This window comes from Pteropus medius, unplaced genomic scaffold (assembly GCF_902729225.1).
Source record: "Pteropus medius unplaced genomic scaffold, Ma_sr-lr_union100, whole genome shotgun sequence".
Classification (NCBI taxonomy): domain Eukaryota; kingdom Metazoa; phylum Chordata; class Mammalia; order Chiroptera; family Pteropodidae; genus Pteropus; species Pteropus medius.
Window position 1 is genome coordinate 7,181,561 of NW_024344253.1, and position 17,897 is coordinate 7,199,457.

Here is a 17,897-nt window from a genome sequence, read left to right on the forward strand (position 1 = left end):
CTAGGTAAAAGCTTGACTTCTCAGGGCCATTGGGCTAGTGCTCAAAAGCCTGATTCGGTCTTGAAGTACTTAGGCGTGGACAGATGAGACCCAGAATGGGGCGCTCCAGCAGGTTACAGTCTTGAAGAGTTCACTGGATCTGGAATAAAGAGACTGGCCACTGTCTCTGAAGGATCTCTGTTTGGCCCCCTGACTATAAATTGCATGATTCACTTTCAGTCATCTTTAAGTAATGACCAAAATATTGTACATGTGTGTTTAGACCAATTAAGCAAAATAAAAGGACTAAATCTTGGCTTCTAGGGCAAGACATCTGGGGGAAGATCATTTACCCTTGAAAATTAAATAGCTAAGAAGAATCTTTGGTGATTTTTCCCTTCTTAAAATATGAGAACAGGAAGAGACTGTGGAGACCCTCTAATTCCCTCTCAGAAATGTAGAAACTGAGGATTAGAGAGGGGTGACTGGCACAGTTAGAAAGTAACAAAGCCAGGTTGTCCTCAAGTCTCAAGGAAGGAAAGAAGATCATAGAAAATAAGATGCAAGACTATAAACACCAGCTGTGGTGGATGGGATGAGCCAATGTTGTCTGGGTTCTCACTGATCATTCGTCTCTCCCCCTCAACCCCAACAGCTCTCTGACCAGAGGCCTCAAAAGAAGAGAAATGGCTGAAATGTGGTGCAGAGACTTTCCTTATGCTCACATATTTATATGGGCCCAGTTACAGAGAAAAATGGCAACTGGGTATGTCAGAGGCCATCACCCTACAAGGTCAGTTTCCCGTATTTACACTTGACATAATTCAGAAGATATAAATCAAGCTTCACCTAGGAAACTTTCAGGTCTCATAAAAGCACAAATGGGGGTATAAGCCACAGAGGCACCAGGAACGAAGGGACACAGCTCAGCAACCTGAGTGTGCTTCTTTATTACACTCTGCTGGAGGCAGCAGAGTCCACTCCCTAGGGAGGAGGTTCAGCAGGGGCATCTAGCCCATGAGGTAAGAGACAAACAGCATCAGCCTCCTGAAACCTCTATGGAAGTCAGTCTCTTATGTTTTCTATTTAAAAACTTCATACGGATAGACATTAAAATAGATTCAAGGATAACATCGAGCTTTGTGCTCTCCTATGGTCCTCTTCCAGAAAGTCCTCCTTAGTCACAAGAACTCGGGGCATTTTGTTGTACCGAATTCACATCATGTAAAAAGTAATAACACCAAACTCACAATTCATCATGTTCACGTGGGCCAGGCACAGCTCTGGGTACTTCCATTTTCTCTAAACCTCATGACACCAACCCTGTAAGTATTATTATTACACCCAGTTAGCAGATGAGGAAACTGAGGCTCAGAAGTTAACTATGTCACCCAAAGGCACCCAGCAAGAACCAAAAGCATAATTTTGATGGTTTCAAAGGTATAAATGGTAGGTGCATAGCTACATGGTTCAGTCTTAGGAGTTTAAACAAAGACGCTTGCGAGCTCCTGGAAGTCAGGCACATTCTGCTACATTAAAACCTGCTGTCTCTCTAGGTGCCAAACTGGAAGTCAGTTGTGAGGATGGCGATTGTCCTAGCTCCCAGTTCTGGCAACAGCCTAGGGTGGCTCAGTTTCTGGCTGTTCTCAGCTTCCTCCGGAAGTACTCGGGGGCAGCCTCATACAGCCACTCGGCGTCCACTACGCAGAGGTCTCGCATGTAGCACTTGTTGGTGTGGAGCAGCTCAGTGTACACGACGCAGGCTGGCTTGCAGTGGAAGAGGACGGACGAGGGGTGGATGGCCACTGGCTGGTGGGTGTCTGTAGTGGCATAAGTACCGTCTGGCTGAAGCTCAGCGGTGCTCATGAAGAGGCTGTGAGCCAGGCAGCGGCGGACACTCTCCGTGTCTCCTCGGGATGACATGATTGGCATTGACATCTGTTTAAGGAGGAAGCAAGATATGGAAAAGACCCAAAACATATATACTGCTCAGCACTGCATAGTCTCTGGAGCAACTGCATCTAAAATGCAGCCCACACTGCAAGCCTAACAAACTGGATGTTGCCATTTGGAGGTGATTTCCTCAAATGCCTTAGAGATCAGCATGGGTGGGAAAGAGGCCCAGTTAAAGGAGCGTGGACTAAAAATGGGAAAACCACAGCCTGGGAGAAGAGGGACTGGGAAGGAGACTAATATAAGATGCCAAACCACAGACAGGTTAGGTGAGTCAGCACCCACCCCTTCATAGAAATATCTCCCAGGTCATCCCAGGAAGGGAAGGCCTTTCCCTCTGACTTCAACTGCATCATTCATCATCTCCTCAATCCCATCCATCCACACACTACTGCCACATTAAGCTCCGTCCAGCACAGCTTGAGTCATTCCTCATCCACCGAAAAACATTCGATGTCTCCACTGCTCCTGGCAAAGCAATGCAAGCTTCAAATTGTGAATGAGCCTCCTCGGGTCCTCCAAAATCAACTGCCTTCTCTTCCCTAGGCCCATTCCATGAGGGTGCCTTCGTATGTGTCTCCTAGGAGACAGAACACCCCTCAGCTCCACGGTGAAAGTGCCAGTCATCAGTGTCTCCTAGCTCACCACCCACTGAGCAGGTCACATCACCTTATATTATACCCCAGACCACAGCTGAACCAGTGGTGAACACTTGCCTGATCCATACTGGGCCAGTTTCTCTCCTCCAGGCATCTGGAGTCTGAATATGGGAAACCTGACCAATCCCTGTTAGTCTCTTGAGTGGGAGGCCAGGAAAAGCAGTCACTTATGTGCTGAAGCAGAAGGTGAGAGGCGGGAGACACGCAGAGAACAGCCAAAATGAGAGGTCAAGCAGGCCCAGAGAAAGCTGTGCTGACTCCTGACAGCCTCTTCTGGTTCCTCATTCCAGTCCTTGTGGGGCTGGACTATCTCCTGCCCATAGGTTCCCAGAGATACCTCTTTATTCCCATTTTTTCCCTTTAAGGTAGCTCATGAGGTTTAGTTCTTTGCAATCAGCTGATCCTGGCCTGATGAAGACATTATTTCCTCATCTGTCAGGATGTAGCTCAGGATCACCACCCCCAGGAAGCCCAGAGTCCTACTGCTAACTGGTAGTCTCCTCTTTCAGTCCGCCAGCTCCACTACTCACTGGCTGTGTGATTTGGGGCAAATTACTTAACTTCCTTAGGCTCTAGTTTCATCATCTGTAAAATGGGAATAACAACAGAATCAACCTTATGGGGGTGAAGTAAAGATTTCAAATAAGGCAATCACATGAAAAGTTCTTAGAACAGTGTCTTAATAATTATTTCATAAACATATGTGATTATAATTATTACTGGCTCCTCACATGAGTTATTCGTGTATGTATGTGTGTGTGTGTGTATATATATATATATATATCTACATACACATATACATACATATACATATACATACGCACATGTCAGATTGTCCCTCTAGATTATTCCTTAAGATGCTTGGTCTTAGGCAGATTTGTAAAACCCTTGGACTTTGATCAGGGTCTGGCATATAAAGAGAGGCCTGGTCAGCCACTAAAGCTTCCTAAGTCAGAACTAACAGAGGAGCACCACTTCTACTGTCATTAATAAACAGAAAACTCAAGAAACCAAGAGATGGTCTGGAAAGAAAACTGTCCAAGGGCAAGCAGGGTTAGAAAAATGTGTATAATTCAGAACACAGCAAGCTATTATGGAAAGAAATAGCTTCGGTGTTAACAAGAGGCCATTGGTATAAGACACAGGTTGGGTACAGGCAATACTCTCCTAGGACTGTGCAGACGGTATGCACTGAGGTGGCTCTCTCAGAAGGGGCCTGATGAACAGATCTTCACCAGAGTTATTTATAACAGCAAAAAGTGGGCACTTTCAGTGCTCAGCAAGAGGAGATGCTTCCAAAAACTACTGCTACTTCTGATGTAAAATGTGGAGTGTCCTTCAATCATTAAATATACGCATGACAGGAGTTTAAACCATCATGTACTCTAAGAGGGAATATAAGCTAATAGAAAACTTTCTGGTAGATGATTTGGCAATAACTATTAAGACTCAAATTCACCATCCATGAATTCATCATTCTATGTGTACCAGGCCACAAACATATGTAGGAGGATGGTCATTATAATCTAAATGACCATCATTAAGGGCCTGGTTAAGTAAAACGTAGTGGATACAATGAAATGCTATGAAGTCACTCAAAAGAATGAGATAGACACATACAACGAAAGACAACCCAGACACACTAAGTATTTAAGAAGTCTACCAAGTGGGAAAAAGCAAGTTGCATATTTGTTTTAAAAAGAAAATTTTACATATATATCCATGTGTATGTATACACACACATACACAAAAACATACACACACAGGAAAAAATTCTAGAAGGATCTATTCCAAATTGTTAACAGTGGTTTATCTTTGGAGGCACAGGAGACTTTGAAACTTTTGGTGTTACATATCACTATTTTCTGCACTGCATCAATTTGTAACAATTATGCACTGCTTTTGTAATCTCAAAAAAAAGACATTCCTACTAAAAAAAAAGTCTTAGGAAGAATTCTAACATTGGAAAGTTGGAAGTTGAGTATAAATTATATATACAATGTAACTTAATTGCATAATAAACATTTAAAAACAAGGCTATGAGGAAATAGATCAAAATAGAGGCAGAATTGGAAATTTTTACTTTCTTCCTTATTTAAAAATTTTCCTACAAGAGTTTCTTTTGCAATCACTAGCAATAAGCAATTAAAAATTTTTCACCTAGAAAAAAGTGACAGTTTAGTTCCCCTCAAAGAACAAGGCAGAATACCTTTAAGCAGATATCCCTCAACTGTGCTCTGACTTCAGCTACTAGCATCATATTCTTGCTGTTGACAAAATTCTCTTTGCACCAATCCTGAAAAGGAGAAAAAAAGATATCACAACCATCTCATTTCCATGGAGAAAATAATATAACATTTTAGCACATAGTTTAATTCAGAGTGAAAACTTCAGTTGCCAAAAATAAATACAGGAAAATATCTTTATATCAAAAAGCATGAACCATAAGAAACAATATTAATAATTTAAACTAAAGTAAAAGTAAAAATTTTCTTATATCAAGTCACCATGAAGCTACAGACAGAAGTGTGCATCACTATACCCAATAAAGGAAATATACCTCCAGAACACATTAAAAACACACACACACACACAAAACTCCTACAAATCAATAAGAAAAAGACCAATAATCTAGTAGAATATAGACAAAGGATAGGAATAGACCACTCAGAAGATTAACTAGAAATGACTAGTAACCAATAAACTTACATAAGGATTCTAAGTCTCCTGAGAAATCAAGGCAAAGTAGTTTAAATAGCTGAGATACTATTTGCATCCATCAACTTGGCAAAAATTAAAGTCATTTCAACTAAAAGTTGGAGAAGATGGACCTTATACATATCATGGGGAGTATAAAAAGCTGGAGAAGATGGATCTTATACATATCATGGGGAGTATAAAAAGGTACTGACAACTCTGGGGAGCCACATGCCAGCCTGGTCAAGCTGGATGCAGCTGGTCCACTCCTGGGTGTTGACCCCAGAGATTCATCCCATTGTGGACAAGGAGACCTGTACAAATGTTCACTGCAGTGCTGAAAGTGGAAACAAGCTGCAAAGAGGGCAGTGTAAGAACTTAATGAGAACACATTCCAACTTCAGGACAGTAGTTAAATAGAGAGGAAGGAGTGGGATAGGAGCAGGGCAGGGATGTTGCTGTATAAATCTACAGCATTTCATTTCCTTAAAAATAAACTGAGGCAAATATAGCAAAATATTCACAGCTGCTAAAAGTGGGTGGCAGCTTTTTTTTTTTTTTTTAAGAATTGACTATATTAAAATGCAGATGAAATTAAATCATGGAATAATTATTGATTGTATTGATAAATGAAACAATATACTGCCATTTTCCATCTTGTTCCAAGGAACTGAAATGTCATACAAGCAAAAATTATGATTAAGAAAATTAGAAGCAAGTGGGGAAAAAATCCATTTGGTAGTTAAGGAACTGGGTCACTAAACACTTAAACACTTAACTAACTTGCTCACGTTAAGTATGAGTTAAACACAGGCAAAGTGAAAGGCAGGAATTACATTTCTTTCCTCGTATTGTCCTTGTACGCAGATGTTTCTGAAATGACATCTGGCATTCTTTTTGTGGCTCTTTTGGTGATTCAGCCAAAAAAGGGAAGATCCACTTAAACCACATGTCTGAAAGGAGGGATCATCAGAGAAAAGGAATGAGACAAGGTTCACCTTATTTCCTCCTATATTTTTGAAGGTCCGGTAGATATTAAGCAGGGTAATGTGATCGCCCTCGCTGGATGTGAACTTCTTCCGGACACCCTGCACTTCATCCCGCCGGGAGGGAGGGTTGTAGAGAACACTGTCCACAGACAGCAGGGAGACAATGGTCAGTATCTCCTCTGTACAGTGGAATTTGGGGGACAGGAGGATGGTCTGCAAATCAAAATTTAAAACTGCATAAATCAAGATTCTTTCTAGCTTCTGAATACAGTATTTCTGTATACTACTTTTGCAGCTTCCCTTCTAAGGTATTAAAGGGCAGGTGTTTCTAAAACCACAAAGGTGTGTTATTTTATTTTTTTTGAAAGATGAATGACTGCCACATTCTCTGTGGGTAGAGCTCATGACTTAATATGTTTGAATCCCACACAGAACAGATGTCATTGTTAGACACAAGGTAGGGGTTAATAATTATTTAGGAGAAAAAGTGAAGATTAATCTAGAAGCACTGGGTTTAGGAGTCTACTTTGGGATGCTGTAATGTACAGAAAGGGGGCTAAAGAGATGGTATCACTTACTTTGGCAAATTTGGGTTCTAAAGGAAATGCTGCCATCTTTCTTCCAAGTGGAGTCAAGGTAAGCTGGTCATCCTTATGTTCAAGAGCACCTAACAGGTCCAGTTGGGCAATGGCCGCCTCAACGTGATCTAAAGAAAGAGACATAAAAAGGAGCCAAAAATCCAAAAAAGGAGCTGCAGCTAGTTCAGTATTTCTGGGAGCTTCTCCTAACTTACAACTGATCAAACCACAGCAAAGATCACAACCACTGCTGTTCCCAAGACACACTTTCAAAGCTGTTAATGACACCACTGCCTTCAGTTCAATTGCCTTTTTAAAGAATGGTCTGTAATTTGGCAATATGTATGTAAATTTTAGACGCAGTGATGTTAGTTTAAGGATTTCACACACAGACATGCTCATATACGTAGGGGACCTGTATCTCCAGAAGCACACATATGACAATGGAAACACCAGTGCCTCACTCTTTTATCCTTTACAAATTTTGAACCATGTAAATGCATTCCCTACTGGAGAATAAAAAAGCATTTCTAAGATGTAATGAGTATTTACATACTGAGAGAAAATGATGTGTAAAATATATTAGGTGCAGAAAGCAATGTGCAAATGTCTCATCAACAGAATGGCTAAGTGCACTTTGCTTTATTCATAGAATGGAATAGCATTCAGTGGTGAAAATGCATCAACACAAATAAACCTTATAAAACATGATGAATGAAAAGGGAAGGTTACTGAAGAATCGATAAACATGCAAACTGAAATAATACATTGATTAGAGATACACACATGTATAAGATGACATTCTAGAAAAACAAGGGAACTACAAGCAAAATGTGGGAGGGGGTTACCTCAAGGGAGTGGGAAAGAATCGAATACAGCAGGGAGGGGTCCAGGGGGCTTCAAGGGCACTGGTAAGGGACACACAGGTGTTGGTTTTACTACTACCTCTACCTTACATGCATGTTCTTCCTTTGTGTGCAGGAATTTAGCAATGAAAAGAAAAAAGACAATTTTTTCTTTTTGTGCTTTCTCTTTTTATTTTATCTATATGAGATGATGGATGCTAACTAAATTTATAGCATAATCATTTTGCAATATATGTAAGGCAAATCAATTATGCTGTTAACCTCAAACTTATACAGTGATGTATGTCAATTATATCTCAATAAAACTGGAAGAAAATAAAAATAAAGTGTAGAAGAGTGAACAATGTGTATTGCTATTTGTGTTTTAAAGAGACTAATATACTTCCATGTGCATTGATTTTTCTCTAGAAGACTGGAAAATGGTCACAGTAGTGGCTTCAGGAACAGGAAACAAAGAACCTGAAAAATGCTTGTATACCCATCAATTTTTACTTTTTTAAAAAAGCCAATTGCATTTCTTCACTTAAAAAAGGGAGAGAAAATAAAGAAAAGGAAAATGATGTAACGAGGAGGTGCCAAGTGCCAAAGCTACATCATTAAGAATCCCAATTACTTTTTCTTCCTCCATGGAGAGACTGTCACAAAAGGGCGGGAACCGATCAAATTCCACTCAAAAGCAAAGAAGCTTGATCTGTTCAGTCCTTCTGCTGGCTGAAGTACAATTTCATTAGATTTCTGCATAACCTATGGATCCCCCTCAACTACCTTCATTGGTGCCTGTGGTCATGGAACTGACTGTAAGCCCTATAGGAAGCCATTGTTTCTGCACCAGGATGGTGCTGATGGCACAGAATCTATCCTTTCATGATTCTGAGATGCTTCTCTGATATTTAATGTTCTCTGCAAGAGAATGAAACATTATTTTTTAGAGTCCATTTGCTGCTGCTTGTCCACTTGTACACCTACTCCACTGAAGATTCCACTTACCTGGAGACGGTTTAGACATGAAGTCAAAGGTGAGAACGTTGGGGACTTTCATTGCTAGGAGGTGCAGCATCACGCTCGCCAGGTTACACCTATAAAGAGGGAGACTTGGGTTGTTCACTCTCCCTGGTCTTCCAGCCAGTGAGTCAGTACCATCCACTGAGAAGTATCAGTAAGAACTGTGGCTCTGGGAAGACATGACCAAGCTGGAAAGGGAGATATGGGGACAAATGGCAGGGGTGTAGGAGTGCCTTGGGCCTACCTTTGTATCTCTGGCACAGTCATCTTCTCAAACTTCTCAAACTCATCCTCTGTGTAGAGCCGGTAACAGATGCCACTGTCCTCTCTGCCAGCTCGTCCTGTGCGTTGCCAGGCCTGGGTCTTTGATACCCGCTGCACAGCTAATACCTCCAGGCCACTGACTGGAGGGAGAATGGCCCACATTAGCACTTCACTCATTACACAAACAAACTGTTTCTACAGTGTGTACAAAAAGAAGCATTCCTCAGAACACCAGTTATCCTTTCGGTAAGACAGAGGCTCCCAGCCCCCAGGCCGTGGACCAGTACTGGTCCATGGCCTGTTAGGAACCAGGCCACACAGCAGAAGGTGAGTGGCAGGCGAGCAAGCAAAGTTTCATCTGTATTTGCAGCCGCTCCCCAGAGCTAGCATCACCACCTCAGCTCCACCTATCATCAGGCATTAGATCCTCAAAGGAGCACTGGTCCCTGGTGCCAAAAAGGTTGGGACCGCTGCTGTAAGACATGAGTCCAAAAAAACTCAAGTCTAAATCGGAAAGCACAAAACCAGATTGTTCTGCAGTGAAACTGCTGTGTCCCTGCAGTGGACACTGTGTGAAATCTATTACTAAAACATCAGAAAAACTTCAGGGGTGTAGGAGCGCCTTGGGCCTACCTTTGTATCTCTGGCACAGTCATCTTCTCAAACTTCTCAAACTCAGGGCCAGAGGAGTAAATTTCAGAGGAATGGCTTAGATAATAGGGTGACAACAATCCTAGTTAGCCCAAGACTTGGGACTTTCACTGAGAAAACTGGACGGTCTCTGGCAAACCAGAATAGTTTGTCACCCTATCAATCAATGACTCGAGAATGAAATGCCTCCAGTCCCTTGTGCACTGTATCCTCCCTCCCACCTCAACTGTAAAAGAGAGACAATGTGCTATCTTGTTACTCCTAGGAGTAAATGAGATTCATTTTCTTGATAAAGGTGTACTCTGTGCCAGGCACTGAAGAACCAAGTCCTTTCACATGTGCATCTCCAAGAGATACACATGTGAAAGTCAGCAGCTTGTAGTGCATTTTCAATTAAATATTTGGGAGCAATAATTTCAGCTGATTCAAATCCTCTGCAGAATAAAGCAAGGTATAAAACATGAAGAAAAATGACTTAAGCAAGCTTCTCGCTGAACATGCTCAGGACATAGCTAGCACCTCATCCCAGCCTAGGGAATCCTGGGAAACCTGAAACTTGAACCAGCCAAGCTCAAGTAGTATTTCTGACAAGAGCCTTTGATGTGGTATCAGGCTGTCTCTGATCCTAGTGCTATCATTCTCACTCAACTTCTGACAGTTTCTGAACCTTCTGTCCAGGTTCCTGAGCCTCTGTTCCCAAGTTTGTCAAACCTGGGCTTCTCTTTCTGCCCTTCCTTCTTGTCTCATATCTACCTCAGCTCTTTCTGGACCTGGCTCCCAGACTGTCTCACTTTTGGTGCCTGCCACCCAAATCTCAGTTAGTTACAAACATGGAATGCTCATTTGGGGGAAACTGTGGGACTACAGGAAACTCCACAGTTGTTCACTATACACAGAAGAGATGTTCATGAACTACAAATTCTCACCAGGATTATACTTCTTTGCTTTAACCATGCCCGTGTCAACTACATATTTTATTCCTGTAATGGTTATGGAGGTTTCAGCGATGTTGGTTGAAATGATCACTTTGCGATAGCCCTAAAAGGAGGAAGAAAACCAAAAAGCCGTATGACACACATGATTCAGAAGTTTTCAAGCATATTCCTCACCATTAATTTCTATAATTAACTCATGATCAAGAAAAGATGATTTTGTTATTAATGCCAGCTATCAATATTGAAGGTCAGTCATTACAGTGAGTGGGGGAGGAGAGTATTCCAGTATTAAAAGCCTATTTGGAGGTGAAGAGATGTAGCGAATAGACACAAGATCCAAAAGCAGGTAGATGAGCTGGAACCCTGGCCCTGCCAGTTACTTACTGTGTGGCCCTTGAGCAATTGTTACTTCACTTCTCTAGGCCTCAGTGTTTATAAAACAGGATCATATTCTACCTTGCCAGTTCTTGGGAGGATGAGAGACAGGGTGTATAAAATGTTAGCACAGTGCTTGGCACAGTATGGGCACCCAATAAATGATATTATGGACAAATGTGGCTTGCTATGTTGGACCTGAGAAGAATCATTCATTTACCTTTCAGCTTTTACCTTTGTACTTTCCTTCATGCCCTGACAACTGTTCTTGCCACAAGAGAGCCGTATCTGTAGCTACGTATTAATATTCCTGCAGCTTTTCAGCTACAGGAATATTAATATTACTGAGTGTCCTGTCCCATAAATCTTATCTGGAGTCCGGTAACAGGCACACCTACAGGCCCCACTGGTGATTCGTCTGCATGCCCAGGGCTGGGGCTGGACAGAGGAGGTGGTGCACTCACCTTTGGGGCCCCCTGAAAGACACGGAGCTGCTGGGCGTAGGGCAGGGAGGCATATAAAGGAAGGACCAGCATGGAGGGGGAGCCATCTGGGAGGTGCTTTGCAATGTCTCGGCAAGTTTTGCTCATTGCTTCTATCTCCTCCTGACCAGTGAGGAACACCAGAATGTCCTGAGAAGAAGGGGCTTCCTATAATAAAGGTAAAGTGGGATTATTAGGCATTAAGAGAAGTGCTTCACCTTGCAAAGGGAAATATATCCAAGTGTTAACAACACACTTATTCACCTTTCATTGAAATCTGTTCAGATATATCTGTAAAGTACGTGATGGCAAAATAACTGAAAAATTATTTAATAATAATAATGTGTGTATGTGTATATATGTGAATATGTATTTACCTATTTATGTACATATGTATGTATGTATGTATATATGTATGTATGTGTGTGTGCAGGTACTATTTTAGTCCAGTATTAACAGGATAAATGTTCAGAGGTACATGCAGATAGGATAAAATCTCAAATAGTCAAAACATTATCAGTGGGAGGACTCATCGAAGCTACCATGTAACCTGAATGCATCTGCGACCATCATTCATGAAAAAGCCTCACCTCAAGTGGGCTTTTAGAAGTTAAACAAGACAAACTGACCTTTTTCCCAAAATACTATCAAGCTGACAGTGAAGATATAAGCCCAGAGAGACAAAGACAACAGAAGAGAATAGATCAAAAGTTTCAACCTATTCTTAAAAGACGGAAGAGATGGGAGGAGGAAGTGAATGACTTGGCTGGGCAGAGGAAATTCCAACCTGGGTGCCTGCTAGAGGATACGGTGACAAGAGATGTGCCAATGTTCCTGGAGAAGCCAGCAAGACTCAGGACTTGGGTGCAAGGGAGAGGGGGGTTGTGGGAGGGTGAAAACCCAGGGATAGTCTCAAAGTCTGAGTACAGTGTCCCCTCAGGTCCCCTCTTCTACCCGATACACCCAGGCGGCTTGGAAGGCACAGGGTGCCATAATAGGATTCAACACAGGAAGAGGGCAAAGGGAAGAGTCAGGATGACAGCTACATGGAGGCCCAAGAGAGCAACCTGCTCTGAGCAGCAGAACAGCATAAAGGATTCTTGGAAAAAGTGGAATATGTTTGAACACATAACAAATATTTATGATTGGCATATGATGGATGTTGGGACACTTGGGAAAAAATTAGCCATACACAGAAAACGCGTACAACTGTTTCGTATGAGGAACAAGGCATTGGGATGGTACATTGCTAGCAATGTAGGGACATACTTGATTTAAAAAACATCGTGATATAACCATGTTGAAATGACAAAAGAGAGAAGCAAAAGTTTGGGAAGGGGTATTTCTAAATCCTCATCTACCATGGTAAAAATTAACATATAATGTCTAATACCGACAAGTCAAAAATAGCAATATAAACAGGTTATTTTAGGAATATGAAAGTAATATCTAGGGGAAAAAGCTAAGACATTTGAGGTGGTTACTCTAAAGAGCAGGATGTGGGATGGGGAAGTAAAAGCAACCGCTGGTTTTTAATGAGCTTTTAGAATTAACTACTTGACTCTTTAAACTTCAAATACACATGCATAACTTAGATTAAAATAAAAATTAATTTTAGAAGTTTGTCTCTAACTTTTTTGAGAAAGCTAATGGGAAGATAAAAACAGTTAATTTAATACAAATTAAACGAAAATGAGGTGATTTACTCACTCAAATTTTTAAGTAAATGTTTAATAAAATGAGAAGAGAGTTTGAAATATTTCTCTAATACAGTATTTTTTTTTTTTTAAATAAAATTCTAAATTGGAACCCAATTATTGGGCCAATACCAACTTTGTTTAATATGAAGTAGAAAATACCAGAACATATTACATGTAGTAAAGGAGGCAGTGTTTCATAAGACTTATTTCAGTGTGTACTGGGTTATAACATAAAATGTGCTTCTTATTGGAGATTATGATCAAAAAATGTTTGCAAGCCATTGGTCTACATATGGAAGTATTCTGGCTCAGCTGAGTAAAGATTGTGGTCAGAGTTAAATTATTTTTCTTTTTAGAGAAAATAAGAGATACTGAAAAAAAGAATAAAAACTTAGACATGGTAAGTGAATTCTTTACTCAATGACATGGCTCACCAGGTTGTTTCATTCCGTAGTTTTCCTTTTCAAGGATGAATGCTGTATCAGCTGTACTGCAAGGTAAAACAGACCTTTCCAGGAATTGGCATCCCATCCCATACCTGGTGGATCTGGAAGACTGAAACAAGTGCAGCGTGCAGGTAATCATGCTGAGGCTGTTTGGTGTAAAAAATCTGGATTGGATGCTGCCGACCCTCCAGGTAGAGGACGGGGGCTCCATTGAAATACTGAGAGAACAGGTCCACATCCATTGTAGCTGACATCACAATAACCTATGTATAAGATGGAAGAGGATGATGGGAAACAAACATTGCAACAGTCTATCTGCGTCCCTCCCAAGCCCTAAAAGCAGATGATGGGGCCTGTGCCACTCCCATTATGACTGACTTTCTCCACAGTTCTGAAGACATATTGAGGAAGGAATACAGGCCTTTCCTTAAGCATGCTGTACCTACTTTGAGAGGCAGTTTCCCCAGCTCCTTCCGCCTCTTCTGTGCGGCTTTCACCACTCCAAAGAGCACATCTGTGTGGATAGTCCGTTCATGGGCTTCATCCAAAATGACACAGCTGTACTTCCGAAGCAGGGAGTCTGAAATTGCTTCACGCAGAAGCATGCCATCTGTCAAGAACTTGATCCTGGTGTCTTCTGAGGTGACATCGTCAAAGCGTACTGTATAGCCAACCTATGTTGAAGCACATAAACGCCCACTGTGTAACCAGCACTGTGCCAGGCACTTGTCCTGTCACAGTGAACAAGACCAATACTGACCCTGCCCTGCTCCCTCAGAAGCATGCAGTCTAGTGGTGGACATACACAATGGACATGCACCTTTAACTGTAATTATAATAAGCATTACAAAGAATTTAAAACTAGTCTCCTACCCTCAGCCACTTCATAGTTTCAAGTGAAGCTATGTACAGATGTGAAAAAATGTCCAAGATGTTTTTAAGTGAAATGCATAAACACATACAAATACATTTGACATACATAGTTCTAGGACTCATTCTCAATACCCACACAGAAAAATGCTTAAAATTTTTCTAGAAAGACATATAAGAGATTTAACAGAGGTTATTGAAGCCTTAAAAATGCTCAAGGAAGACAACTAATTTATCCATCTTGCCAGCTGATTTTTAAAGCAAAGCAAATAAGACTGACAGCCTGTTAGATCCTTTGCTCTTTTAGGAACTGGTAAAGAACTCTGAGATAGGCCTGAACTATTGTGGCAAGAAAGAAGCTCACAATGTGTAAGAAGGCTTGTACAGGAAAAAAAAAAAAAAGGCAGGGACGGGAGAAATGCTCATAAAGAAGTAAATTAGGTACCAGCTTCCCAAGTTCAGTTCTCTTCTCATCTGAGACTCTAGTAGCAAGAGAGATGGCAGCCACTCGACGAGGCTGGGTCACAGCAATGATGCCCTGGCGGCTAATCCCCACTTCATAGAGGTACTGAGGTATCTGAGTAGTCTTTCCAGAACCAGTTTCCCCTAGGAAAGAAAAGTCTCATTTAAATGCAAATTGAAACAAATTTCACCAAACATACAGCTCAAAGTCAGAAGGAAAAAAGAAAATACTCAAAGTTGACAAGGCCACAGGAAAATAGGTACTCACAGATACTGTTGGTGGAGTGTTAATTGGAATTCTCAGGAGGCCAAATTATACTAGAAAAATCTTTAAAATGTTTATATGCTTTGACCCACATTCTACTTTCAGGAATTGAGTATAAGGAATTAATTAAAGATGTGTATAAAGATATAGCTTCAAAGATGTTTTATTCAACTTTGTTCATGACAGCAAAAAAAAAAAGTAAACAATATAAATATTCAATAATAGGTATAGTAAAAACAAAATGAAATAAAATTATAATATAAAAGGTTGTATATTCAAACGACTGAGACTTATATGCTCTGACACGAAGTGACATACATAAACTGCAGCCATAACAAAATCCTTACTATTCCCAGCCTGCCACCTTCTTTCAAACCTTCTGCCTTGGCCCTCACTATTATGAAGTACCTGCTGTCACGATGTCTGCCTGGCAAACTCTACAGGATGACGTAGACCTAAACTCTCTCCCCTGAAGCTGCTATGGTGGCCTCCACTATGCTCCTTTAGTGCCTCGTTCATCTCTCTGCCAGCACTGATTACCACATACTGAGTGAAAGTATTTAAATGCTTTTGTCCTCCAGTCCCAGAAGCTCACGGAGGGCAGAGAAGGTCTGTCTGTCTCTTCCATGTACTTGAGCATCCTGCATACAGTAAGCACCCATTACTTTCTATCCTCGTGGGCTCCTTTAACAGTGCTTACTTAGAACAAAGAACTTGGTAAACCTGTGCATCCTTCCTCTCCTTGCTACCACTACATTTCTCTGACCTCACAGAGTCCTACTGTCCCATTATTCTTCCATTTTCTCCCCTCTGACCACTTACCCTTCCTGACCTAGCCAAGATTCATGGACTAAGAATTTGATTATTCTGCACTCCTACTGAATCCACCAGGCAAAACCCCAAACTTGGATCAATGTCTCCTTGTCCATCTTTTCTGCTTCTATATTAGATAACTAGCATTGATAAAGCAAAATAACCCAGCTGTGCAGATGAAGATCTGAGTTTGTTGTGGGCCAAATGCACTTGGGCACAAGCACTACCATCGATCCTTTTCTTGTTTTTGCAGCCTGTCTTCTGTCCCCATCTGCCCCAAGGACCTACTTGAAGCCCTGGAACTCCCATTCTCAGCAGAAAGAGCAGTCCTCAAATGTGACCTCTCTCTACATCCCCCTGTAAGCTTTTCTGCAGTCACACCCATTCTCACTTCCTTCTCCAGCAACCCCAATCTCTTGGACATCCTTTATCATAGTCCAGACCAGCTCTGCTTTTAGCCCTTGTTGCCAAGTGCCCTCCCTTCCCCATGCTCCCTAACCTCTGCTATATTAGTGCCTGCTTACCATCTTCAGTCTCCCTCTCTACTGAGTTCTTCCACTCAACTTATGAATATGTACTTGCAAGTTCCTCTCGGTCCCCTTACTTTTTCTCAAAACAGAAGCCTGCTACCACTGCCTTCATCCCCTCACCTCCGACTTACTCCTCAGCCCAATGACAAATCAGCTCCTACACCACAAATCTGCTGAAATACTGCTCCATGGGATCTACAATCAATACATCACATCCAAAACTAGGGAGCATTTTGGGGGTCCTTAGATTACTGGGCCACATTGCTGCAGCTGTTCACTCCCTTCTTATAACTCTATTCCTTTGACTATGGACTATTCTGGGTCTCTTTCCCCACTTTGGAGGCTCATCCACTCGATCCTTCAGGACCCCCTCTGACTTAAACACTGGAGATCAAAGCCCCCTGTAATCAGTCCTCAATCTACAACTCTGCTTTAGTTCATGCACCAGAAACTACTTTCTGTCAAATCGAACTGTTTCTCGCCACTACTTGTCTCTCATGCAGCAGACTCAAATCTTGGCGTAGAATGCCCTTCCTTTGGGATCAACTCCCCTGCCGTCTCCTCCCACGGTTCAATCCACTCTTCTAAGCTCCCAAAGTATGCCCCTCTACCCTTTCCCACGGAAGAGGAGTCTTTGCCTAACACGTCGGTCACTCCCACTGGAGGTAAGCACCTCCAGAGCAGGGCTGTCCCACTCTTCCAAGGCCTCTCTCCTGGCTTGGCACAGAAAAGGCAGTCAGGTTTCTCGTAGAAACAAATGAAAGAGGGTGAGAGGAACCTAAGAAAAACTGTTCTCGCAGAGCCAGAAACAGGGAGCAAGGAAGAACCTGGCCGTGGCCACTTACCGATGAGAACAGCGCTGTCCAGGTTTCGGAGCTGGGTCAGGAGTTGCGCCCGAGCCTGGAAGATGGGCAGACTCCGCCGCTGCCGCTCCACAGCCTCCAGGTAGGGACTGGCTGAGGGCTGGGCCAGGGGCGGCTGCTGCCTCTGGCCTCCTCCTCTGCCACCGCCGCCCGCACTCGGCAGCATTACCACTTGCCTCCCCGGAGAGCAGTACCCGGAGCGGTTAGGAGGCCCCGAGCCCTGCCGGAATCTCTTGGCCGGCTGAAAGCCCGCCTCCTCAGACATGTCAGGACACAGCGACCAGAGGGGCAAGGCCGGGCAGCTCCTGCAGCTCCCCAGCGCAAACAGCTAGCGCGCGCTGCCCCTTCCCGCCATGTGCTAGCAGCTCCCAGAGACTACGTATGACCGACCTCATGGCCACCCCTAGCTTTTAGGAAAGGGACTGCAATTCCCAGCATGCACTGGGAGCTTGGGAAGGATTTCACTTCCTGAGGGCGGGGAGAGCAGCATCCGAGGTACAAGGGGAAAAAGACCCCTA

General features: G+C 42.5%; 1 protein-coding gene across 1 annotated transcript; it reads right to left on the reverse strand.

The window, feature by feature from the left end:
- Positions 1 to 1,402: 1,402 nt before the first annotated feature.
- DHX33 (DEAH-box helicase 33) lies at positions 1,403 to 17,836 on the reverse strand. The gene is made up of 12 exons (XM_039869684.1): positions 17,362 to 17,836; positions 14,892 to 15,052; positions 14,023 to 14,250; positions 13,669 to 13,839; positions 11,413 to 11,598; positions 10,565 to 10,676; positions 8,968 to 9,127; positions 8,709 to 8,797; positions 6,856 to 6,983; positions 6,287 to 6,490; positions 4,801 to 4,887; positions 1,403 to 1,917 (listed from the first exon to the last, which is right to left on the reverse strand). The coding sequence occupies exons 1-12, from the start codon at positions 17,642 to 17,644 to the stop codon at positions 1,609 to 1,611; spliced, it is 2,118 nt and encodes a 705-aa protein (XP_039725618.1). The 5' UTR covers positions 17,645 to 17,836; the 3' UTR covers positions 1,403 to 1,608.
- Between the last annotated feature and the right edge of the window lie 61 nt (positions 17,837 to 17,897).

Bases quoted from the DNA above. Each gene is read 5' to 3' on its own strand.
- DHX33 (XM_039869684.1), bottom strand. From the start codon at position 17,644: ATGTCTGAGGAGGCGGGCTTTCAGCCGGCCAAGAGATTCCGGCAGGGC. The intron at 9,128-10,564 runs GTGAGAATTTGT...TTCTCCCTCCAG, and splicing joins AGCAAAGAAGTATAATCCTG to TCAGTGGCCTGGAGGTATTA. The intron at 1,918-4,800 runs GTATTCTGCCTT...CTCCTTAAACAG, and splicing joins TGAGGGATATCTGCTTAAAG to ATGTCAATGCCAATCATGTC.